Here is a 26,083-nt window from a genome sequence, read left to right on the forward strand (position 1 = left end):
TGTTAATTTAAAGCCATAGTAACATGGATTATTAAATAAAACTTCTCCTTTATTAACCTCGTAACAAACCATTCATCGAGAAACTCAAAATTAACGATTACCGCTATTTAAACCCAGAAAATTGCTGTTTTTTGAAGCAACAAAGCTAGAAGGCGTCAGTCGTTTTTCCGACCATTCCCTTTAGACAAGTGAAAATTCGCTAATTTATAAGAGTGAAACCTCATAATTAAAGTGCCACTATGATGAAATTCTCGATACCCAATTTTTCACATTTTCGTACACAATAGGTCTTTCCTAAATATGTTGGCAAATTTCAATTTATTGCGAACATTAGAACTCATCTTTTTTGGACCTTTATTTCTGAGAATTTACGGCCGCCATTAATTTTCCTTGTTCCAAGTTTTGGTTGAGAATTGGAGAAAATGACGTCATTTTCTGAAAAATACCGCACGGGTTACCGTTATAATAACAATTAGCCGCAATTCGCATAAAGAATAACAAAAACTTTGGCTCATATATTCGTGCAATTTTCCACATGAATTGTTATTATAATTTCAACCCGTGAGGTATTTTTGAGAAAATGACATCATTTTCTCCAATTCTCAACCAAGACTTGGAACAAGGAAAATTAATGGCGGCCGTAAATTCTCGGAAATAAAGGTCCAAAAACGGCGAGTTCTAATGTTCGTAATAAACTGAAATGTGCCAAGATATCTAGCAGAGACCTATTGTGTACGAAAATGTAAAAACATGGATATCGAGAATTTCATCATAGTGGCACTTTAACGTTTTATCTCTAAGTATTTCTGGCCACCCTAGATGGCAATTTCAATAATTACAATTCTAACTTCACATCTTAAAATTTATCTGTCTAATTTTTGTAAAAAAAATTTAAGCTCCCCTGTAAAAACGACTTTGCTACAATGAAAAGTTCACCGTCATTTGGTCTTACGTTACGTCACTAGGTCAGAATCTTAATTCTCCCTTAATTCTTGAAAACTAGCCTGATTGAATTTATTATGAAAAAGTTCACAAAACTTTGGATTTAAATACTTGCGGTGAGTTAACAACTCTGGCTGTGAAATTCTACTTTCAAAAAAACCTTTCCACGATTGTGACCAATAACTTGTTGGTCTCACAAGTCCAGACTTTAAGTCTACCTTTTGTTATTTCGGGCAGTTAACTAGATCCCAACGAGAACAACATTCATGAATTCGTATGGGTAATCAAATGGCGACGAGTGAAATTAGGAAATAATTTCACGCGCGCCGTGTCAAAATATCATAGGTGACAAATTACGCTTACCATCGTTGGTTTTTGAATGCTTATAGTATCGAGAAATTTCGCGCCAAACGTTGCTATGGCAATTTTGTAATTTCACGAGTGAAAATATAAATTAACGTAGAAATTTGGCGCCAAAGTTGAGCATTAATCTGTCACCCATTATATTACACCTCTGACCACACAGCCATCTCTACACATCACGTACACTCGCGTACGTCTCATTGTCTAGCAAAACTCATCTGCACACAATTAATGTTATCTGAAAGCACGAGATGCAAATCTGACTACAAACTGGATGGTCAGTGGCATACACTGTACCCAGTTTCTCTCGGTTAACATTGGAAGCGACTGTTGTCACTATCGTTTCATTCTTAACTAAGGTATCCCGAGATGCAGCTGTGCTTGCAATGCATTGTATATCCAGTCTCTCTCGGCTAAAATGGCAAGAGATCGTCATCATCGTTTTCCACTTCCTCGTCGCTACCTTCTGCTTCCTTTATGAGTGAATCTGCTTCATCGTCATCGGAAACGTTCAGCTGTCAAAAGCAACATGTATTCTTGAGATTAACAGCCTTTCCTGAGTTAAAAAAAACCTACTAATACTCTCTATCAGGAACACTGTCTATAAATACCTCTTACTAACCGAGTTGGAGGTCCGTACTGTGAGTTACGGACCAAGTTTTTTCCCTACGGATTCGGGAACGATTTCTATTCACGCGCAACGGCTTCAAATTTCTGAAGCAAGTCGAAAGCAAAACGAGTTAATTTGAAATCGTTGTTAAGTCATTAGCACGTTTTAATACACAATTTAAAGTAAAAGAAAGTTTTAATCTTTTACTTGATTAATCACGAAACATTTTGGCAACAAAAACAACTTGAAGTTTTAGCGGGCCGTACAGTAGAATACGGCCCGTTAAAATTGACCAATCAAAGCGCACGTAGTAAATGAGAGATATAATAAGGTCTAAAATGGAATAGTTAAAGCGGCCGTGCGCATTTTTTTTTTTTTGTTATGTGCACGCGGAAATTTTTTAAAAAACTTGAGAGAAGAGGACAGAGATGGATGAGGTGCAGCCGAGCGCTTCTGTCCGCTCTAGAAAGTGCTTTTAAGCCTTAAAAGACAAAGACCATAAAACACACTGAGACTGGCCGCGGGTGAATATTGGCTAAGCGTGGTAATACCTTTTGATATCTGTGCACTGGAAACTTGATCTCCTTCCGAAGAACATGTCTCTTGAAATTCATCCGCACACAGGAAATAATAGAATGTCTAAAATAATAAACACACAGAACGAAAATTCAGTACCATAGTGGAGTGATTTCTATCGAAAGTACCGCAGTTATCAGCAGTTTGGCATACCAGCGAGGCGAAAACGTCAGTTCTAATAAGTATTGAGCCTTTCGGCTCGTTTCATGCCCTTTAAAACAAAAAGCGGCTTCAAAGGACATTCCCCTGGGATTACTTCACATTTCCCTGAGATTGATGTTTTTTAATTTTTTTTTTTACCATTAAGTTAAAAGTCACTTACCTTCTGGATGGTTTATAAAAAACAACGGCAAAGACTACTATCAAAAAAACCGTAAACAGCACGCCAAAGGCGATGCCCACGTTTTTCTTTGTAGCAGACTTGGCTGTTTTGTGGCCAGCCTCAGGAATATCTGTCACTTCGTGACTCCTGAAAAAACAACAAAAACATCGACAAACAAAATCACAAAAGGCAATTAGAGTATTACAAAGTTTGAAGGAGTTCATATATACAAACGAGTTATGCCTCAAGGCGAGTGTGTATATCAAGAAAATATAAGTGGCAAGTAGGATATTCCATGGCATACCAGAGAAATTATTGCGTAACTATTTTATACCACGCCATAGAAAATACAGTGGACAACACTGTCAATGCGAGATACGCGCAGCGCATGATGGGAAGGTTGGGAAGGGAAGGTTGGGAAGGCCGATTAAACTACGACCTTCCTTTATTCTGATTGGTTGTATTTTTTATGGCATGGTGTAAAATACAATACACCCGGCATAACGAGCAATACTTACAGGTCGTTTGAACAGACAATGGATGTTGGCCATATAAAGAAGCGGTGCGCGTTGCTGGACACGTAATCAAACTTAGGACTTCCCTGGAAAAAAAAGGCAAGAAATGTTGTTTCTATGCTCTTTGCCTAGCTTTTAAAATAAAATCTGGCGAAATATATTTCCTTAACTTAACCAGCTTAACTCGCATGTTCACAATCACGTAAATTTGCAACTTTCTTTGCAGACTCTAAATCTAACGAATCAGTAGTCACGAATTGGCCACCTATCTAGTTTCACCTCGCTCTGTTCATTCTTGGTAGCCATTTTGTACTCTGAACAGTTTTTGATTGACAAGGTCACGTGATAAGTACAGAGAGCTGTTAGCAAGAGCAACCTGGCCAATACGTTAAGGGAAACTGCGATGGACTTCAGGTGGGATTAACATAAAAACACACCATTTTATCAAACTTTTCTCGTGGTAAGATCTAATTGAAAACCATGGCAAAGTATACATTTTTAGAAAGCTTTTTTGGACCCTAGAACTGTATTGTAACCTGACACCGGCTGATTAAATCGGCCATCCGCTGGGGAATACCAGGGTTTACTTAAGAAAAGATAACTCCTACAAGAACTGATCAAAATATATAATTTTTACATTTTTCAATAGTAAAAAAAACAAGCTTACTGTTTTAAGCCGAGAGATTTTTGGAAAGTTTAAAACACATGAAATGGTGACCAGTTAAATCTGATACAGAAAATCCAGCGTACGTTTCAATGCATAACTTCCTCAAAATGCACTGGATGGAAAAGTTCTCTGCTTAAAACACAAAGCTTACTCAGAACAACAAATCCTGAAAATTTCAGCTCAATTGAACAAATCCTTCTCAAAATATCTTTTCTCAAAGACAAAAATAACTCGTTTTGAGAAAACGTACTTTGAACTCACAGTAATAGAAATTCTCAAAATAAAACTTCAATACCGTAAGATTCAAATTCCGATGAAAACAAAACTTCAAATTTTTTTTACAGCATTTTAGGTTAACCCCCGCCTTAATAATGATCCATCTTTCACATAGGTTGGTAAGAGCTCCATCAACAGCAACAAAAACTCACCACTCCCTCCCCTAGTGAGCATTGGAAGTTAATCACCACAGTTGTCTTTTCCTTTGTTGCCAGCTCGAGAGAGAACATTGAGCCTACCAAGAGGAAAAACAAAACCAAAGGGTAACTAGAGCCAGGTAAAACGAACGTCTGTAGTAAGGAAGATTTTATTGGGAGTTACCGCAGAGAAAAGAAAAAGAAAAAGAAAACAAAACGAAAACGATAAAGCACACGGTAACAGTTCTGCCGAGTTATTCAATCACGTTTTAATTACCTTGGGTAACTCTACTTTTAAAGGAATTACTTTCCTCTCAGGGATCTCTTAGTTACTATAAAATCGTTAATTAACTAATGTATATTTAACCTGGCTTTAGTAATAGTAAGGTAAAGAGAACGCGAGGAAGTGACCAGCCGGAGCATAAAGAAAGTACAGTCCGCGGAGAAAGACACGAACAGTGTGCAAGTTTGTGCCTCAGTTTCAAACCGAGTCCTCGTGCAAAACCTTTCATATGAAAATGAGTTTGATTTGCAAGAAAATTAACCTCTAAGCGGAACACAGATGAATGGTTTTGCACGCGGGCTCGTTTTGACACAGAGGCAAAAGCCAACTACAAAATGGCCAACTGCCTCCATGAGTTGCGCCCGCAGGGAATCATGGTAATTGTATTCATCATCTTGGACTGGATATTTGTTTTAATGAATACAACCACCATGATTCCCTGCATGCGTGTCTGAATAGAGAGAACTAGCCATTAGATTCTCGAATTTGCAATAGACCAGGTCGAGGTGTCTGCTTACTCACTATATAAAAATTTACTGTACTTTTCTACTGCCGAGCCAGGTGTTAAGGTGGAACATACCTTCGTAATAAAAGTTCTTGGATCGCACGTGCCATGGTGTGTTATCCATGCAGAGCTGAGCTTTCTTGTTGCAGTCCACGGGCGCATTGTCATCATCCACGTTACCGCAAACATTTATAAAGTAAGACACTTCGTTATTATGCTCATCCTTTCCCGGTACTTTCCATGTACTAACAAATGAACAACAACAGTTCATAAATTAACTAAGACATGAAATATAGAGGCTTTCAACATTGAGCACAATCAAAACCACACTTATCAGTCTGGTCAGAAACAAAAAGCTAAAAAAAATGAAAAATCCAGAGATCCAATCAAAACTTGAATCAAATGCAAGTTGCTTCGCCTTGTGTTTTTATTCTTTTTCACTTGTTTGGGAATAGTCGAACAGTCGAAGCAGCCACCCCCTGTTAAGCGGCCAGTTATCAAAGTCCCGAAATCATTGTCAGTAATGTACTGTAAATAGAACGCCTAATAACCAGTCACCTCTGCCACGCGGCTGCGACCACCCTTTGGTCGTCGCGATGAGAGTTTTCGACTGTCATTAAGCGGCACCCAAAATTTGCACACACGAAGTTTAGCTATGTTTCAGAAAAGGCGATCCGAGAGAGAAAGTGACCACTGATAACAACATTCAAACACACGTTTATAATTGTCTTCACGTGATTCTTTGTTGTTTTTAAACCAATCTAACCTCTTGGAATCGTGAGCAAGTCTTTTGAAATCAATGCTTCTGCCCGTGACAGGATGTTTAAGAATGCAATTGTTTTCTTCAACCTTCTTCCTGAAAACAAATAACGAAAATAAATCAAATTTTCTGGCAGTAGTACCATGTGCTAAGATAAGGAACAATATGAGAAAGGGTAACCACAACTGTGTGCAGTCGACCCTGTATTGCTTCATTGTGATTGGCTGAGTGCAGTCAAGTTTATAGTTAATTTGCACTGCAGTGTAGATTGAAAACTGTAAAATAGAATGTAAAATTCCTCGTTCAGCTCGATAACCAGAATTTAAATTTTCTTTGCTTGCGCCTTCATTAGGCAGCCAAATCACCTCTTCCGAACCTGTAATTTCACCCGTTCTCTGTTTCACGCACCGGGCTAGGTTCATTGCTTTGCTTTCTATTGTTTTCTCAGCCAATCTTGTGAATCCTCTCTTAGAGGCGCCTGGTGCTTCATATTACGCTAACAGTCACAGATGCGCAGCGTTTAGCGCGCGTTTTAATCAACTGGGTTTTTTCTAAAAGCAGATACCAGTATTGTTGAGAGTCCTTACCTTTCAAGTTGGCAGGCTACTGAACTTCTCCATTTGATAATAAACGAACATGATGACCAGTCTTCCCTTTGGTGAAATACACAGATTGATTAATAAAGGAACGACCTGCATCAGCCGCTGTGAAAACCTTTGGTCTTATGAAACACTTTCGTAAAATATTGATAAAAAAGTTTTTCTTTACCAAAGACTGGCCAGAAGAGGGAAAATATTGCAAAGCTTTGTTGAAACATTTTAAACAGGATTTCTGCTTCTCGGACATTTGTTACCAGTCCTTTATCTGTTTCCGAGACATTTTGTCGGGTGACTTAGGTCATCAAGGACTACGTGAAAGTTGAGATTTTCCATCTCTCGATAAAAGTGCCGTGTGACGTCCCCTAAAGCTCGTAGTACGTTGATTCTGCTTAATTAGGCAACTTTATTTAAGGGCCCAGTAACTGATCTTTTTGAGCCATTGGTAAGGAAAACTTGTCGAGCGGCGTGGCCGAGTGGTTTAGGGCGCTGGATTTGACATCTGGAGGTCCCTGGTTCAATCCCTCCACCCTACTGCTACCTGGATTTGTTCTCGGTAGCCCCGAGTTCAACTTCTCGACCGCGTTGTGTAATATAGCCAACTGGTCGGTCTCGCACCAGTTGGGATTCTTTATAATTTGTGTTTTATTTGCAATATTTGTTTATTTATTTAGTGTCCCCAGTTAGCACAACAATGCTAAATACATTCGACACTCAAATAAAGTTATAACGATGATGATGATGTTATATAACCTAGTCATATATCTATTTCGTTAGTTCAGAGATATTTCATGTGTTCTAACTTTTGAAACACAAAGAAAAAATATCCAAAATGTAACTGGATTTGCAAGCTAATGAATTCACTTGCTTAAATTTCCCGCGCGAAAGGTACATTGCCGGAATTTAAGGTAGCTCACTCCAAATGTCAATGATATTCCGCCGGAAAAATATCATTGCATGTACAGCGCAAGGTAATGCACAATTTTAGCCTAGTGCACAGGTGAAAATGTTAGTCGCTGATTATAACAGACCAGAACTACGCCTTTAAAACTCACTTCGTTGATTTCGTAGTACAGCACTTTATCACTCGCCTAACGTACCTTTCAAATTGTGGTTGTCCGACATGATTTCCACATTCAAAAAAAAACACCACTTTCGAATTTGAACTTTTGTAACATCCTTCGACTGGGGGGAGTCCAGAATATGTCAACTGAAGCTGGCCACCTGCAAACACAATACGTTCCCTATTAGCAACGGAACGCGGTGACCAAATGACTAGTGCCCAGGAGGTAGCAATCTGACCTGTCTCGTGTTCTTTGGCAAGACGGTTTTCTGTCAGAGTGCCCCTAGGGTCTCTGGGAGGGAGCTTGAAATGGCCGCTGGGTAATTAAATTCTGGGGGGAGGGGATAACTCTGCGATGGACTAGCATCCCATCCAGGGGAGAGTACAAATAACCCCACTCGCCTTATGCTAACCGAGACCGGAGATAAAAGTCAGCCTCATGGGCCACTTACCTGGAATATAATCTTAAAACTTTTAACTTTTACCTGAATCTTGCCTATGGGCAAAACTCGAGAGAATATACAAAGAGGTGAACTTTAAACCTTAAAATGTCTAAACACTTGACCACATAACAGCAGCGGGGAGGGGGCAGCCCCGTTTTCGTCTGGGAAAGATAGAAATCTGCCATTCTAAACCGAACATGCTAGATCGCATATGTTCCTAGTATGTAGGAAGTAGAGGACCTCGAGTTTTGATATGTTTAGGAGGGTTTGCCTCCACTTCCTCGAGTGGTATAACTTGAGGTGAAGCTCACAGCGTCACTATCAAAGCGGTCCATTTTTGAATATGTCAGATGCGCCCCTTGGTAACAAGCCCCTGGCACCCAAGCTGCTCACCTTTCATGCTCATTCTCTGTGTGCTTGTCAGTCCGATAATGTTTACTTTGTCACTACCTCCTCTCTTCATACATACTGACGCAGTTGCTGGACAACCTGCAAAAGGAACAAGGGACGTTTTTTTTTACAAAATTAGGTTCGCAATGCGTTCTTATAGGCTTATGCGTAGTTTTGTTTTATTCGGTTAGAGTTTCTTTTTAAATTTTAGTATCTGGGAGTTGAATTGCTACAAGTGAGAAGGCAATCACTCCAAAGGTAAAAATGTTGGCCTAAGGCTTTCTCGAGGTTTTGAGGCAAGTTTCGAAGATGTTACTTCCGCGAAAATATCTCTTTGCTCAAACGGTAAAGACAGCGACCTCTTTCAGAGTCCCTTGGTCACTGACGTCGCGGTCACTTAACAACGTCCGTGCTCAAGTTCCCTGCTGTTCAACTGTATCGTTATAATACTTACTCCTTTTATACAGCAAGTATTAAACAATTTTACGGTAGTTTATTTTCCATACTTTGCAAGGTACAATAAATAAATATGCAAGACTGAAATTATGCAGAAAATACACAGATTAAAAGTAAAACTAATGTATACAACCAAAACTGAAAGATACCTGGTGGGCCATCGCTGATGCCTCTACAGATGTTAATCCAGAAGCTATGCAAGGAACGCAAAAAGAGGATATTACACGGAAGTTTGTTTTCGAGTGGTTAAAACAATATTTTGCGAACGAGCGCAGCGAGTAAATTATCGTTTTTAACACGAGAAAATAAAATTCACATCTTCAAGCCACCGTGTAATTTTGTTTTAATTACGAATCTATCAAATGACATTAGAATAAAAGTACGCACCAATGAAATAGTAAACAGAATTAGATCGCTAAATTTCGGGGATTAGTAAATTTGTAACATTAGTTTTAATATTATTTTGACTGCGGCGGTAATATTGTAATAATAGTTTTGAATAGTTTTAATCAGTATACCTCATGAATTGTGATATTGGCGTTGTTTAGTTGTTAGGTTTTCACTAGTTATTAGGAGGAATACCTGTAAACTAGCTCTCAAGCTAAGCGTAAATCCACGTTAAATAAAGCATGCATGCATTCATTTGTTCGTTCGTTCGTTCGTTCATTCATCATCCAGTAAATCGTTGGTGTTTAAAATAATAAAAGAATCATAAAACAATCTTGATGGCTAGACTATCTGCGACAGTGAAGTGAGTAAGAAGCAAAAAGAACAACAACAACAACAACAACAACAACAGCAACAACAAAGGAGGCCAAAAAGGAACGCAAGAAGACTGGGGACGAGACGCGTTCTTAATTTTATTGACACGTTTGTTTACTGGCTTCCTGATGTACAGCCGATTAAAAACCAAGTTATTAAGACAGGTTCTGAGGTCGAAGTCTCCACGTAATGACAAACTGTGCATGCGGCTGTTCGAACTTTGACTGTTTGAGAGCTTGCAATACCAACAAAAAGATGTTTAAATCAATCAAATCATTACTCTAAGATTTGAATGAATAAACTTAGAATCAAACTACATAGAATGGGAAAAACAGTCTAAAACATACGAATAAAAGGGCAGCAATTTTTCATTTAAACCAGGAAAAATAAAAAGCAGACAAAGATGGGAACACAATTAATAGAATTAAATAAACAGAGAAGGAAAGAAACTGGAGGCAACAGGAAACACAAGGTACGAGGTAGAACCGCCAGCGGCCAGCCAACGAGAGGACGTGAGAGGAAAGGACTAAATACCTGTCTTTATTATGTTCATAATACCAGCTTCGCGTTCGACTTGTCAGCAACTGCAGGTTGTAATTACTGTTACCATCAGTGTAGCTGCATTCCTCTTCCAGAGGAGGGCAAACCAGACTTGTTCTCCATGCAAAATCTGCACCGTCTTTCTGTTGAAAGAAAAAAAAAAAGAATGCTGCCTTAATAAAGCGGTTTAAATTACTGAGTGTCAGAAGTTCTTAGTAGTAGCCTTGGTTTTGCTTTACTGTGGTTAAAAACGCACACCATCTAGTCACAATCTAGCACGAGATCAAATTAACAAATAGATTCCATGTTGCCGTGTGTCTCTACAGCAGTTGTCATCGTCACGCAAAATGACATAATTTGGGACAAAGTAGTTAAGCAAACCTAAACGCGTGAAAGCGCAATACATATATACATACATTACTTCATTTACCCTCGGATCTCAGAGTAGCTTATGCAGCTAATATCTCCGAGCATTTAACCATCAGATGAGAGATAGACCACCACACCGGAAACTACGTCCCCTACCCTTTTCGATCAGTGTGTGGGTTCTTTTACGTCCCACAGAAAAAAGCTCCTTTGCGCAAAAGCAAAAGAAGAGGAAAAAAAAAAAGAGAAAAGATCACACAAGCACAGTAAGAGAAGTAAAATATACTTATACTAAGAAAGGAAAAGGCGATACTTGCTTAAAAGTCAGATACGAAAATTACTCACAGTAAAGGTATTCAGTTCTGGTTTTCCTTTGCCTCTTTGAGTTCTGTCACACACAAATATTATTCTTGATATTACAGTAGCATCTGAAAAAATGAAAATAACAGTATCGTTTCAGCAATCGTTACAAACGTCACGTAACATTGCAAGTTTTCGTTTTTTTTTAGGGGATCTGACGTGTCCGCAATCCGCCATGCTGGCCTAGCAATCTCTGCGCTACTCTGGAATGCGCGCCCTGCATGAAAATAACGGAAATTGATGGAGTATCACAACGACGACTTTCCAAAAACATCGTTTCACGTCAACTATAATGATCAAGACTTCTACTTAATGATAGAATACGTCGCAGTGACATGCAGTAGCACGAACATCACGTGCTGTTCACGGAAGGGGAGATTACAACCCTATGTCATGTCCTCACTAACTTTTTGTCAATACTACATGTACATGTTCTGAAACGTGAAAAGTGTAAACCTGAAAACACACAAGAAGTCAAACGCGAGTCTTGGGACAAAAACATGCGTGGATGCAATGTCCCCTCATGTGAAAAGCACACGACTCTCTCGCCATTACTGACAACAATAACCTTAATTTATCTTCGGCAGTGTTTATAGCACAAAGGCTAGTGAGGCTGAGCAAAAGAACTGAAACAAATGATTCAAATTCAACAGAACATTGTTAAGAATCCCAACTGGCCGGAGGCAAACCCGTTGGCTATTTACAAGCGTGGCCGAGGATTTGAACTCAGGCCGGACTACCGTGAAACAAAGCCAGGTAGTGATTGGAGCGGGACTCGAACCCGGGACCGCCGGATTGCCACTCCGACGCGCTGACTACTCGGCCACGCTGCCTTCGACCACTGGCGCGTGCGTACCAACCTTTACTGTCGCATGCTGCACTGCAGTACTTCAGAATCAACATTTCCTCGTCCTTGAAGTAAGTCATCGCTCTATATGCGTACAGGCCCAAAGGTTTGTACGTCTTATGTGCCACCAAGCACACCCCCGCTCCTGTGCAATTACTTGCGGCCGAGCTCAAATGTAACCCGTCACAAATAGACAGCAAGAAATAATGCGGATCTTTTTCACTTCCCTACAAAAAGAAAAAGATCGTGTTTCATTCAATTACTTTTGTTGCCCCTCAAGGGAGCTCTACTATAGACCTTTTTAGATTGTACGGCTAATTGTTTTTTGCCCCATTTCAGACCATGCGATGATCCTCTTGAAAATTCTTACTTTCAAATTTTCAAATAGTAGTGTGAAAATGATCGCCAGATTAGACTGCTGGTAGTGTGTTATTCTCTCGAAATCAGGCAGAAATTACAAGGTGAGACCTTTAGACGAGGAAGCGTTACTTACTTAGGACGAGACACGGGCGCAGTATTCGTCCCGATCAAACCCCGTCTCGTCCTTACCGCTCTTTTAGCGTTCGCGATAACTCTATTCACATATTCTTAATATAAACAGAGGTTCCATAAGAAGTTTCAGGCGTATACACCTGTCTGTCTTAACTAAAAATGGCTTTTCGGGCCCGAAAAGTTTCCGGGTCTTTCGAGAAACTGGTCCCTGCAGGACAGTTTCATGATAAGGCCGTAAATGAAGGATCCCAGTTCAAACCACTGATGACCATGTACTCGCCCAGGTCACCCCCTTATCTGGAATAGCTGTAAGCTTAAACAAAGGAAGTCATGACAGTGACGGTCTTTGGATATCTGATCTCAATTAGCATAGATTTTTACGATTTTAGTTCTCCGTTTCCTCCTTAGTTTTAGTTTCAATTGAGAAGATATATCAAACACTCCAGACAGTGTTTGACCACATTCGCAGTTCATCAAAACTACTCCGCTACGCGTCGTATTTTCAACTTTCTTCTCCGTGTTAGGAAATGTGGCCAAACACGGTCTTTCGTGTTTGATACAATACATCTCCCTTGGTTTGGTACATTAGGAGTCATACCACTTTGTAATATCTTAAAGTGTCAGTGAATTTGGCAATCGGCTTCAAGCTGTAATATTCTCTTGTGCTATTGTCAAAGACTCCGCACTTGTCAAGCTCCGCCGTCTGCGCTTCAGAACAGGCTGCCGATGTCGCCCAGCTGATGTGGATTACATTCTTGTCTACTTGCTGCAACACAGGGTGACCCTGAAAACAAAAAAGAAAAATATTACAACCACCATTAAAACAGGTTTGCTTTCAAGGTGTACGACTGTCTGGAACGTAGACGGACACACTAATACAAATACTGCAATTTGATTGGTTGAGCTATCGTGCACTATTAGCCACTACAGTTCACTACTAAATTTTCTCCGATTCTTATTGATTTAAATTGATCACGTGACACGATAGTGTTCATCCGCGGAGAGACACCATTAGCCCATAGTGCCCATAGTGCCCATCCGAGGAAAATACGTGGATGATAGTATTCGTCCGTGAAAATTATTCTGTAAAAAAGCGGGCTTACAGAAAATAAACAACTGCAATTGTATTAAGTTGGTTTTTGTCTGTTTTCTTTTCCAAATTTTACATTTGGCTTTCACGGGTTTCATTTAAAACAGTTGAAAATAATTCAATATGATTTTTGAACTGGCGCGCGGAAGAAAATTTAGTGGTGAACAATGAAGACAATAGAATGTCTCGGAACTATCGGCCTGATAGTTGCCCCTTGGAAATTCGATCTTCTAAAACTAGTATACTCGGAACTATCGGCCTGATAGTTGCCCCTTGGAAATTTGATGTTCTTAAAACTAGCATATTTGCCCTCGAAGCTTCGCTTCTTGGGCAAATATTTGTTTTAAGAACATCAAATTTACGCGGGGCAACTATCAGCCGATAGTTCCTCGACAGAAACACTATTGTTTAATTAGTATATATCTACTAGCGTTTTGTCATGAATGTAGTTGTCTGATTGGCTACGCTACTCATTATCTGGTCTATTGGAGATGGTGGGTAGCGTAGCAGTGTGCTCATAATCATATGTTAAAAGAAAAATAAACGCTAGAGCATAGCGGTTCGGGGTCATCTTGTCGCCATTATCAAATGCAAAATTTTAAGTCTTACGGTTCTAACATATAGTTTAGGTGCAAATTGTTAACTGCATTAAATTGTCGTTGAAGTTAATAATTATTCAATAAATTAAATTGTTAGAGCGGTTTTCAATTGAGTGTCGTAAAACCAAAACCAAATCAATTACTTACCAATTAGACTACTCAGCCAATTTCAAACCGTAGTAAAACCAAACCCAAAACCAAAGTAATTATCTAATTACTTTCGACACTCAAATGAAAACCGCTCTAACACAGTTAATTTTTAAGACATCAATGATCATCGCAGTTTTATACACAACTAGCAAGCAGCTGTGAAAATAAAGCCTGAAAACAACTTAGACTTGAAAGGGATTCGCACCCATGACCTCTGCGATACCGTTGCAGTGTTCTACCCACTGAGCTATCAAGACACTGGGAGCTGGTTACATGGTGAGAGAAACAGGGATTTTTCATATATTCTTATATCTTTCATATATGATCTTTCATAAATTCATTTGCACAGTTAATTATTGTTAATTATATTAACAAACTTACCAATGAGCCGTACGCACAAGCGAACGTGAAGTGGAGTTCCATTTTGGTTTTGCCATCTTTATAACCAGTGCTGCTTAGGTATACAAGTCGCACCTCTCCATTGTCATCAACTTTTGGAGGATCAACAGCACGGCCCAAGCTCTAAACATAACCACATATATTACTACTTACAACCAACACAGCAGGAGCGTATCCCGGTTTCTGTAGCGTGAAACAAAACAACTATGGAGTATTTCTACGCGTCCTTGATGAGATGTTAGTTTAGCACAGGGATCCCTCACGATCTTATCAGATCGCCCTGATAATTCGCTAGTGTCATTAAACACTGCTGGGGGCAAAGAGGGAATGTTAAAGTAACTGAATTATCTCTGAAGTAATATGGAGTGCTAGAAATCAACCCAAGTTTATTCGTTCTCAGCCTTAGCCTTAACCTTAGCAAAGAAATGGAGCACCACAAGTAGGCTTGATTTCCGCCGCTTTCACGCGTCTGGTCTACGTTTCTCATCGAGAAGAAGCCTTCGGGGAGGAGCGCGCCACACGAGGTGACGAAAAATTCTTTAACCTCAGTGAGATTCGAACCCACACCCTCCAGATTAATTACCTAACCGCTGCTCTGCCGACCGATCACTAAGCCAGACGGGAGCAGATCATATGTAAGTACCGCTAAATCCTTAAGTCGCGAGGCTCAATATTTTTCGAAAATACATGAAGCCCCTTACATGTATTTGTTTTCTCGAGACACAACTGACAGATGTGGCCATTTTACCTGGATCTCATGTTTCCCGTTTTCTTGGTCGGCTTGTTTCTTGACCCGACAAGCCCACGCTCCAGCAGGACAGTTCGTTCCCGGTATTGGTACCAGAGGACGACACAAGTTCACGTAGTAAGTGTATGAGTCATCAACGCCATCCTCCGATGTCACCTGTTTTAAGATATTTCCCTCAAATATTAGGAGCTCAATCACAGCATTTTGATTTATTTGGCCATGTACACAATGGCCCTTAAATTGAAGGAGGCCTGAAAATAGTTGCTACCTAAGTTAGAAAAACATCACAAAGATAATAACAAACCATAAAGGAACAACGATGGTTAAGGATGGAGAAGATTAACAGGGAATGTAAACAGAGAACTTGTAAAATTTAGGCTAAACTTTTCAAGATACGCAAGCCGTAACGTACCTCCTTTAATAAGGATGCGTACCGTGAGATAAGGACTGAGCTTACTCCGGTCGATTTCCGTAAGCCGGGCTTCACAGCACGGACCGAAAGTTAAGAAAACATGCCAAGTCAAGTACGCGCGGGAGAGATCAACGAACATTCGTCAATTAATGAACTCATTCTTAGTATTTTTTTACTGCCATGTTCGCTCTGACAGGGCAAAATATCCCGCAATTCTCCACTTTACTACGCGCTACGGTGGTTAACCTAACTCTGTATGTTTAGCGCGAAGTATTTTATCATCGAGTGCCAATCAAACTACCAACCCTGCAATATATTCGTAGAAAGAGCCGCAGCCTGCCGTTAAGAAAGCCTTGCAACATACTTTGACAATGTTCTGGGCACTCGTTTCTTCCTGCAGGCATAGATATTTTCAGCCCAACTTCCCCTCCCCCCCCCCCCCCTCCAATCTTCCCTCCCCGTCCCTCTGTGTTATAACGTACCAGCCAGTTAGCATCTGTCCTCATGAGTCGTCCAAGACTGTACTTGATGGTGCTGATTGTACTGCCTTTGCTGACTTGTACTTGTTTAGTGGCTGCACATTCATACTGTAAAAAGAGGCAACACGCTGCGACCTTTAATGAATTTATGCAATGGTTAAAAAACTTTGAAAGAATTGGAGACTTATGTCCTAGCGCGGGCGCCCTATTTCTGACGCACGTGTGGGGCGGGGCGAAGGGACAAAAGTACATTTTGAGACTCTTTCACCAATGAGAAATAAGTGTCAGACATATGATAATACTCTTGAGAATTCTTGCTTTCAAATGTTCAAATAATCGCGTGTATATGAATGAAAAAATTTCTACACGGATAAAAGAACGATTCTCTAGAGAATATCACGTGGTCTGTGATGGAAAACAAACCCCCCGAGCTAAAAAGGTCTATTTTTGATAGACAGTCACCCAGGGATTAGCACTGTTAGTTTGATGCACCTCTTAATTCTCAAAAGCAGCATTAAAGGATGCATGTGGCACCCAATAAGGAGAATTCATGCTTCAAGCCTCAGATACTTTGTACGTACCTGTTTTTCGCACACAAGTGGAGTGTGCCATACAATGTAATATGTACAATCGTTTTCAGAAATAAATACTGGCTGCCCAAAATCACTGCTTCTTAAAGCTGAGTTGCACACAAACTGAATGATCGTCTCTCTGTTTTTCTTCATATGATGGCACGCATCTCCGCCGCTCAGGTTTAAATACAAGACCCCGTCATCAAAGTATAGGCAACTGTTGGCTTTTCCAGCGTTGTACACTTGCTTTCCCACGTGTTGACAAACACCGGATTTGCTATCACAACCTTGAAAAGAAGAAAATCTCTACTGTAAGCAACATACTGGGAAGCAGGGATGGTGCAGTGGTAAGAGAGCGCTCCCCTCTCACCAATGTGGTCCGGTTCCGATTCCGGCCCGGTGCCATATGTGGGTTGAGTTTGTTGTTGGTTCTCGCCTTGTTCGGAGGGTTTTTCTCTGGGTTCTCCGGTTTTCCTCCCTGCGCAAAAACCGCAACATCTCTAAATTCCAATTCGACCACGATAGAGAACCCACATGAAAACCAGCTAAGGCTGATATGGCTTCCTCTCGAAATATCGTAATTTATTTACTTTATTACTTAAATAAACCTTATCCCGGATTTGGAAACCATTTTGCCGGGTAGGCAGAACATGTCAGAAATTACAGTGTTGGTATGGGAATCCGATGGCCAATTATTTTCTTAAAAAATTGAATTCTGAACAATTTGTGAACAGCAAAGTCGAGATACTAGACAAAGGATTACATTAACCAAATGTGGGAGATGCAACGGTGCTGAAAAGCGTCCAGTCGCATTTTTAATTTTCCTTACGTTTGCCTGTAATTTTTTTTCCCGCGAACTTGTACCAAATCACATCTTGCGACTGGCTTGCCAGGCAAGATAGTCCCGAAAGAATACAGTGTTCTTTATTTCACTCCTTGAAACTTCAATATGTTCGCGCTTTCATTTTGGTCTCTTCACTTACCGTTTGGTTTGACTAGTTCTCTACACACATTCAGCGCGAATAAAGTACTGTTATCCTTGTCTCGTACAAGATAGTCCTCGTCGTTTTTCTTCAGCGATTGCAAATTAAACAAGACTTCTGTTTGAGGGTTTATGGCTATGCAGTTCTCAAAAACTTTTTGATTCTTTGTGTTGACCGGACAAGCTGCACTGGTGATCCAAAGGAATTCGTACACACAGGTTTGCTTTGACATGGTCACATACACGGGCTCACCCTGAGAAACAAGAAATACTGTGAATCAACTCACCACGATATCACACGAGAGCATGACAGTAGGAGAGTCAATCCCGCAAGCAAACCTTTTTATCCTGCTCGGGCTAATTTTTAAATCACTCCCGGTTTTTGAAATCCCAACAAGGTCAACAAATAGCTAGACTTGTAATGCGAACTTTGCTCAAGTGGACAGCTTACGTGTAAGACATTTTAACGTGCATTTTCATCCTTTACGACAACATCCAGGCACCAAGCGACTGCATGATACGATTATCCTACAGAGAACTGGGTACCAATCTCCAAGGGATTACCTTATATGGGGCATTAACTCTTTTACCCTTCATGATGGGCGCTTCCTCTTTTAAAGATATTTATTATCACTGTTTACTATTAGTCCGCTGTTGGTAAAGACAAATTCAATCAAACCTCCAGTAATGACCTCTTGAGTGCGCCAGTCAGGATCATATCTCAACAGAAGTATATCACCTACAACGCTAACGATAAACCGTCTTTACCCCCGGGGTGTTCGTCGTATCTTTCAGGGATTAAAACGAGGTTTTGAAACCTCTTAGGGTTTTCAGCCTCAACAGGTCAACAGCGAGAGCTTTTGCGGTACATTTTAGGGTATTGAGCCGAAACAATATGACAGGAGATAATGTGCTGTTTTACAATTAGTACCTCTTAGCGGTGAAACATTTGAAGCCCCGCCCACAGAACAGGATCTTGGTACCTTTCAGGGGTTCTTTTCAAAATTTCCAACGAGCACTCTAGTCGTTTTTATATGGGAGTTGCCCCCCGGATTTTACTCTCATTGAAAGCTTCCTACAAAAGCCGCCTCTCTACAAAGACCACCTAACAGACCTCTCTTTTATGGCCAGTTAATTCTGCTCCAGGTGGCTGTTGGCCTTCAGCAAAGGAACAGCTTCCGTGTGGTGATCGTAAGTTAAATGTCAACTCTCTAAGATAACTCCTTATGAGAGGGGAAACTATATTTAACACTACCAATTAAAAGAAAAGATATGTCAAATGGTGACACTGACAATTTCACGACCAGAGTCGATTTTTTGAGGAACGTTTCTTTGCAGGTGCTCTTATTATTTTGGCACAAAGCGGAAAGATGAGCAAGTAAAAACTAACGATGTAATGTCCCGACGTTTCGGCGAAGTTAAGTTAGACAAAGACTTAAGCCCGGATCGAATCTGTTTGTAACATTCAAGCGTGATCTTACTTGTTTGATGTATAGTTGTACATCAAACAATTACGAACACGTTCTAAGATGCAACCATCAGTCGTTGAGCATAAGCTTGGACCTTTTAATTCAAGAAAAATGCAACAGACAACATTAGCAGAAACAGGGACGCGGTAGTCATTTTGACGACATTTAAGTAAATCTACAGGCCTCACTCACCTCTTTTGAACTCGCTCTCATTCATTCATTCCTTGATAATGGCGTCACGAGGTCGCCGAAACGTTGGGACATTATATCGTTAGTTTTTACTTGCTTATGTTTTTCAAAAGCATTATTGAAGCGAAAACAAGGAACGAAAACAAAGAACTCGAAGTCAGAACCTTTACTTACCTCAGTGTCTCCACATTCCATTTGTATACGGGAAGAATAATTCTTTCCATTGCCACAGTCGTCACCATTTTCGTACAGTAAGTATATATTGCCATTTTCTTTTCTGGGTCCGTGCATTACAGTTCCAAGGTTATAATATTTAATGCTAAGAGGAGGGAAGGGAGAGAAAAATGTGGACCTAACAGTTAAAGCAATAAATTAAGGATCAAGTGGACCAAAGTTTGAGCTTCAGTCAGGGTCACTGCGTTGTGATCTTGAGCAAGACACTTGTCTTTCCCTACCAAAGATTATAATTGGGCGCTTGTGACCTGACAAATGGTGTGCAGTAGTAAGAGTGCTCACCTTCCACCAATGTGGTCCCGGTTCAATTCCAGCCTTGTGCCATTTGTGGGTTTAGTTTGTTATTGATTCTCGCCTGGCCCCGAGGGGTTTTTCTCCCGGTACCCCGGTTCTTCGGTTTTCATCCACAAAAACCAACATCTTCAAATTCCAATTCGACCAGGATAGAGGACCCGCATGAAAACCAAGTAAGAGTGATGTGGCATCCTCCATTGTAATTTGATTATTTTATTTACACTAGAACGCTTGACTATACTCACCCCTTCACCATACAAACGCCTGCAGTTGGGGGACACCTCCGTGCGACTTTTTGCAATACCACTGTTCGGCAAACATTTATTAAGTAAACCACACCTTCACGATTTGGGCCTGGAATTCGTGCCTGCCAGTTTCTTTCACTTTTAGACAACAGCGTGTAGTCGTATTGATCATCAACACTGCCATCGCCATTCCGAATACTACACTGTACGCTACCCATGGGCCTGCAAGCATAAGCCGTCTGCCAATGGCACTCATACAGTTGGCCCTTTTTCTTCTCACAAGTTGGACCTGTTTCCCGTCCAGTAATGCCTTGGTTGCATTCAAAGATGAAGCTAAGTGAAGGCGATTTCCCATTCCCATACGTCATGTTAATCTGGCCGTTGTAGTATGTGAGGCTGTTATTTTGAAGGATCGATACAGGCTTCGCATCTGTGTGTATCATTATATGTGTAAGACAAAAATCAGTCTAATTAGAAAACGTAAAAATATCACTATAATTATTAGAAAATTAAGTCAAGTCAACAGAACTGTCATTAATATGAAGAAGAGTTCTCGAATGTAACAAGATGTTATACTGTCACTTAAGGGCATTCCAGCATTCCACATTGCTTAAAATTTGTCCAAAAGTTAAGATCAACCATTGCCATACTTAAAAATGTACGCCAAGGGTTTCTAATACCCCTTTCACACCAACTGAACGTGTTAAATTAAACCAGGTTTAACAAAATGAGAATCAGCAACAGAAAACTGGTAGACTGCATTTTACATACCATAAAATCCCACCTTAAAGCCCTGGGCTTATATAACTTTGAGTGGGCTTATAAACGGGGGAGGCTTTTATCCGGGGGGCATATAAGCGGAATAAAAAAAATGTTTCGGAACGACGAAATAAAACGTATCTGAGAAACGAATTAAAGCTAACATGCCATTGGTTTCTTAAGCTCCCTAATAATTATTAGGAGAGATGTGCTCCATGAACATTCATATCTGTAAAAACTGCAACTCACTTAAAATGCATGCTCCCACGTTTGTCCCTTTTTTTTCACTGCATCCTTTTGGGATATGCACTAGCTTGTTGCAGACATTCAGAATGATCCTTACACCAGGGGCGCCACTGACACTAACATTATAATCTTTGTCTTTGTTATAGAGATGGGACAAGTTAAACATGTAACCATACTGCTTGTCCTCCACTGTGCAGTTATTGCCATGTTCTAGAGTCAGTGGACAAGCGCTGGGTGTCTGCCATGAAAACAGGTACTCACACTCTGGAGATTCAGCCACGAAGATAGGAGAGCCCTAGAGCCATGGAAACAGACTTTACACTAAACCTTACCACATACTTTGTTTATAAAAAACACAACAGGGCTTGCAAAAAACTTAAACTCCAGCTTGCCCTTTGGCAGCTGACAAATTGTGTTGCCCTGGGAAAATTTTAGTTTAACTTTCTTGGACGTAGTTGGAAGACGACTTGCAAGTGAGAATAAAAAGTTACTTGCCCGGCATGAAAATCTACTTATCCAGGACAACCCGGATGACAATTTTTTCAGCCCTGCCCGTGACCGGCCTTACAAGGTACAAGCTGAGGGGTTGTTATTTCCTTGATACCCTGTAACGAGACATTTTCGAGGCAATCTTCCTTCACCATATTTGCGCCTTGTAATCCTATCCCTTACCATAATCTCTGAACACGAGAAAACGATTCTAACGCTCCTGTTGAACTGGTGATGGCATCCACTCCCTCCAGAATACTGCAACGACAGCTCCCCACTGGCTGCTATCTGTGGATTACTCTGCACATATCCCAAGTTGAACCCTCTCTTGGATTTGTGGTCGATCTGACAAGCACCAATAGCTCCACCAGGACATTTCATGAGTTCTGGGGTTGGATTCACGGAGCGACAAATGTTGATGAAGTAATGAAGGTGTCTGTCCTGTGGTCTGGTATCAACTGCTTCCCAGTTACCTTAAAAAGGTGCACACATACATCAAAGTTGCAATCAAATACCACCACTCATTTCCATTTTGGAATTGCCCAGCCTAGTTCAGTACCCACTCCTGTATTTTATAATCTCTACTTCTATTATCAAAGTCCTCCCTCAAAGTCTAACATTTCAACACACGATAAATTTAATCTGGTTTCAGGGTCACTACCAAAGTTGTGTAAGGTAATTTTTTCAAATTCACTATGTTCTTGTTGCACTCTGGAAGCTAAAAGAAGGCTTATAAAGTTACACGTGGCTTACATGTGTGCAGGGAGGCTCGTGAATTTACAGGGTTGTCTGGGTTAGCTCGTGAACCTGGCTCCTTAAGCCTTGCAAGCGCCTTCCCTACACTCATCTATTGTTGATCAGTTTAAAGCAGAGATGCTCCTGACATTAAGCACCATTTACACTTTTCTTTGAAGGCCCTAACATAATGCTTGCATGGACAACTTGATAAACGCCACCCAAGCACTGGCCATTTCTTAAAGACTTAGACATTATCACAGCAGCCATTTAGCTTACCATCATGAAGTCCCAAAGGAGTTAAGTCATATGATTTGCCATCATGTTCTGACGTCACTGCACACTGAACAGCTGAAGGTGAACACACCAGTGACGTCTGAACATCAAAGAAGTACTTATTTCCCTCCTGCCCACTAAATGCTGGCTCTCCAAATGGCTTCTTTGGATTGCAGTAGAACTTGATATGAACTTCTCTTTGTTGTCCAGTTTGTTCAAAATTGTCCCCTGCCCTACAAGTTTGTATCAAGAAAAAAAAAAAAGAGAAATCACAGGAGGAATGCACACGTAGGCAATGTGTCTGATTTGTCCCCAGGGTAGGGGGGAGGGGCAATTAGACATTACATGACCACAGGGTTAGAATTTGACATGGCTACAAAGGCAACCATTTTGAAAGACTGAGACCACACGAAAATACGTTTTACAGTATCTTGAAAACACCCAGAACTCACCAAAAGCAAGCTTCACTAGTCTTTTCAAAAGTTAGCACACAGGAAGTTTGAAAAGTATCAGATCTTTCTTCCTGGCAGGATGTTAGTCATCAGAATTTACATTCACATATAATGTAACTTACACATCTACTTAATCATTCCATTGAGTTTAAACAAAGGAAAGCATAACAATGAAGGTGATTTAGATATCTGACTACAGTCTAACCGCCACTAGCGGCCACCTGTCTATAACAGTCACCTCTAGATAACGGTCACCTTTTTGTCCTGGTGGATGGTTCTAATGGTATACTCACTCAAATCTTAACCTCTCTACAATGGCCAGTTAATCAACGATTGATGAATGATGTACATAAAACCCCCACATCTTTTATTGTAACAGGCCACCAGACTAGATCCATACTGCATGTCGCTGGTCTCTGTTGCTGTTTAGTTTCTGTTTTATGATTGTGTTTCGTGTGTATATGCTACTGACAATAAACATTTTTTTTTAAATGAAAAAGGCTGCAGAGCCTGTAAAAAAGGTGTCATATTACACCCCTACCTCCCCATAACAGCCACCTCTCTACAACAGCCACTTTCCTCAGTCCCCAGCGTGGCCGTTGTGGAGAAGTTCGACTGTACAATAAACCAGTTTTGATGTACATGTACCTAAAGTCTAACATGGTGCTGAGACTCAAGGAAGCAACACAAAAGAAATATCAAAGTCAAGGATTGAACAAATTACATTTAATATATTACAGGGAAGTCTCGAGGTGAAAGCCAAGCTTTCCGATTGTTTTTTTTTCTTGGTTGGGATTTTGTCATACAGACCATTTCCTAGGAAATGGTCCTAAGAAGTGTATTTTTTGTTTTCGAGTATCTTATGTATTTAATATAATTATAGACTACATACTAACTTAGCTTAAGCTGTACTGTGGAATGCTTGCCCCATGCTGTCACAATTTTTGTTAGTGTGAGATTAGCGTTTCTCTTGTTTTAGTCCCCTGAGACTTGGCACCACAATAGAATTTTGATATTCGTAATTTCATGTTAAATAGTCTATTACAGTGAGCCCTGATTTTTTGATATGGCAAGAGGACAGCAAAATCATATTCTTAAATCAGGATATATTGTAAACAAACTCCTAATTTAATGATTTGGCCACATAGGAAGTAATAATTTCACTATATGAGGATATGGTCAATAATTAATTTTTCCAAGTGCAATCACTAAAATCAGTAAGTCTCCGCATATGATACCTGCCAGTGTATGTATTTTATTTACAGTAATTGCAATGGGCAAATGAATCACAAATGCAAAGTATTACTGTAACTAAATCAAACTTTGGGTACTTGCTAGGTGTTTGTCACTCTTTTGCAAGAACGTGACATTGCTTATATCATTGTCACAGGAAACTTTATGCTTGCGCCACCAGATTTCCATCGTTATCTTGGGAATACAGTTGAACTGAATATTGTTACATGGGGATTTGATCTGCTCAATACAAATTACTGTAACTTTTCCTGGGACACCAAATGCTGATCATTAAATTGGGATCTGGACGTTTAAATCGACGATCGTAACATCCAGGTTCCACTGTAGTGGTACATATCCTTTTCTGGTTTTATTTCTTTACTTATCCCTAAGTTCAATAGACATTTCCAAACACCTTGAATTTTGACAAAAAATATGCTACTGCCATTTCTTGCCATTCGGGAATGTGACAGCCACCCTTTGCCCTCAACTTACAATAAAGAATTGCTCTGCAATTCCTCATGGAACCAGTTCAAATTGCACATCTTACCTGTACACAAGAGTGACAATTTCACCCTTGTATTCCAGGTGCTTGTTTGCCTTTCCAAGGACAATTTTTTTTCCATTCTTAGTCAGACAGGCCCCAATGCCATCCGTTTCCTTTCCACATGCAGAAACTGGGCCACAGATGTTAAGCTCGAACGTTCCTTGTTCTTTGTTGTCAGTCATATTTCCACTGTACACAAGGTTGTTTCTCTTCAACAAGGGGAGTAGGTTAAATGTCGTGTAAGACTTAGGATCCTTTACAGCACAGTTGCTACCCTCAACATTTTTGATTGCACAGGCAGCTGCGGTTTGCCACTCGAACTTGAATGTGCAGCCAATAGTCTCAGTAAACTTAGGAGAAGAGCCCTGTGAAGGCATAACATGCATGTCATGGGTCTCACGTTACACTGTACACTGTGCGTCAATGGATGAATCTATGAGATGAATTTCCTTCATCCTAATCATTTCCTAATCTACATTGTACCCATAAATCCAATGCCAGAAGCTCATTGAATAATTATATTGCATTGAAATAACAATATCGTTTCAAGTGTAACAGAGAGGAAAATTCCATAACTGAAAATTTGTAATCAGTTGAATGAATAATTTACTTTTTCAGCACGTTGCATAATCACAATGTATACGTAGGAGGCAGAGTGGCCAAGTGGTTAGGGTGCCAGAGTTGAAATCTGGAGGTCAGGGACCAACAGCTGGTGTTGTTCTCTGTAGTACCGAGTTCAACTCCCCGGTCACGCTTGTAAATAGCCAATTAGTACACCTCCTGCCAGTTGGGATTCTCAACCATGTTGTGGTCATTTACATTGTATTATTTTGTTTAATCATTTGTTTCCAATAGCCCTGAAAAACCCCATTGGGGAAGTGGTTCATTATGATATTTTTATTATTTTTTTATGCGAGTAATGCCTACAACTTTCCTGTTAACTTACTGCCGAAATTCTCTTAATCAGCATTTTATTTTATCACATTGTGGAACATGCTACAAAATGCAGTCACCTGCTTACAAAAGCAATGGCAGAGAGCCTGGAGCAATTCAAAAGATGTAAGCTGTACACCTCCCACTTATCCATTAGCATGTGAATTTAAACAAACCTCAAGCATAGAAAAAATCAAGAAACTGATAACAATTATAATTATAATTATTGCAAAGCATTGAAATGTACATCATGCATTGGTCACTCCCACATCTTACTATC

The 26,083-nt window shown here is 40.2% G+C and overlaps 1 protein-coding gene and 1 pseudogene across 1 annotated transcript in view; one reads left to right on the forward strand and one right to left on the reverse strand.

The window, feature by feature from the left end:
- LOC145480517 (uncharacterized) overlaps positions 1-26,083 on the forward strand; it is a 64,393-nt pseudogene that overhangs the window by 21,165 nt on the left and 17,145 nt on the right.
- The window catches only part of LOC145480756 (cation-independent mannose-6-phosphate receptor-like), a 37,730-nt gene continuing 11,675 nt past the window's right edge, over positions 29-26,083 (reverse strand). Inside the window, exons 11-36 of the mRNA XM_081459077.1 lie at positions 24,874-25,235; positions 22,642-22,871; positions 21,811-22,100; positions 21,142-21,433; positions 20,134-20,563; positions 19,535-19,679; positions 17,704-17,956; positions 16,730-17,007; positions 16,152-16,256; positions 15,258-15,413; positions 14,492-14,632; positions 12,870-13,055; positions 11,793-12,006; positions 10,918-11,000; positions 10,201-10,349; positions 9,054-9,097; positions 8,452-8,547; positions 7,653-7,776; positions 6,544-6,609; positions 5,963-6,052; positions 5,272-5,441; positions 4,424-4,506; positions 3,332-3,414; positions 2,814-2,960; positions 2,467-2,554; positions 29-1,820 (exon numbers count right to left, since the gene is read on the reverse strand). Coding sequence (XP_081315203.1) covers positions 1,719-1,820; positions 2,467-2,554; positions 2,814-2,960; positions 3,332-3,414; positions 4,424-4,506; positions 5,272-5,441; positions 5,963-6,052; positions 6,544-6,609; positions 7,653-7,776; positions 8,452-8,547; positions 9,054-9,097; positions 10,201-10,349; positions 10,918-11,000; positions 11,793-12,006; positions 12,870-13,055; positions 14,492-14,632; positions 15,258-15,413; positions 16,152-16,256; positions 16,730-17,007; positions 17,704-17,956; positions 19,535-19,679; positions 20,134-20,563; positions 21,142-21,433; positions 21,811-22,100; positions 22,642-22,871; positions 24,874-25,235 — 4,407 coding nt within the window. The 3' untranslated portion in view covers positions 29-1,718. The remainder of the gene's footprint in view (positions 1,821-2,466; positions 2,555-2,813; positions 2,961-3,331; positions 3,415-4,423; positions 4,507-5,271; positions 5,442-5,962; positions 6,053-6,543; positions 6,610-7,652; positions 7,777-8,451; positions 8,548-9,053; positions 9,098-10,200; positions 10,350-10,917; positions 11,001-11,792; positions 12,007-12,869; positions 13,056-14,491; positions 14,633-15,257; positions 15,414-16,151; positions 16,257-16,729; positions 17,008-17,703; positions 17,957-19,534; positions 19,680-20,133; positions 20,564-21,141; positions 21,434-21,810; positions 22,101-22,641; positions 22,872-24,873; positions 25,236-26,083) is intronic.

This window comes from Orbicella franksi, chromosome 3 (genome assembly GCF_964199315.1).
Source record: "Orbicella franksi chromosome 3, jaOrbFran1.1, whole genome shotgun sequence".
Classification (NCBI taxonomy): Eukaryota; Metazoa; Cnidaria; class Anthozoa; order Scleractinia; family Merulinidae; genus Orbicella; species Orbicella franksi.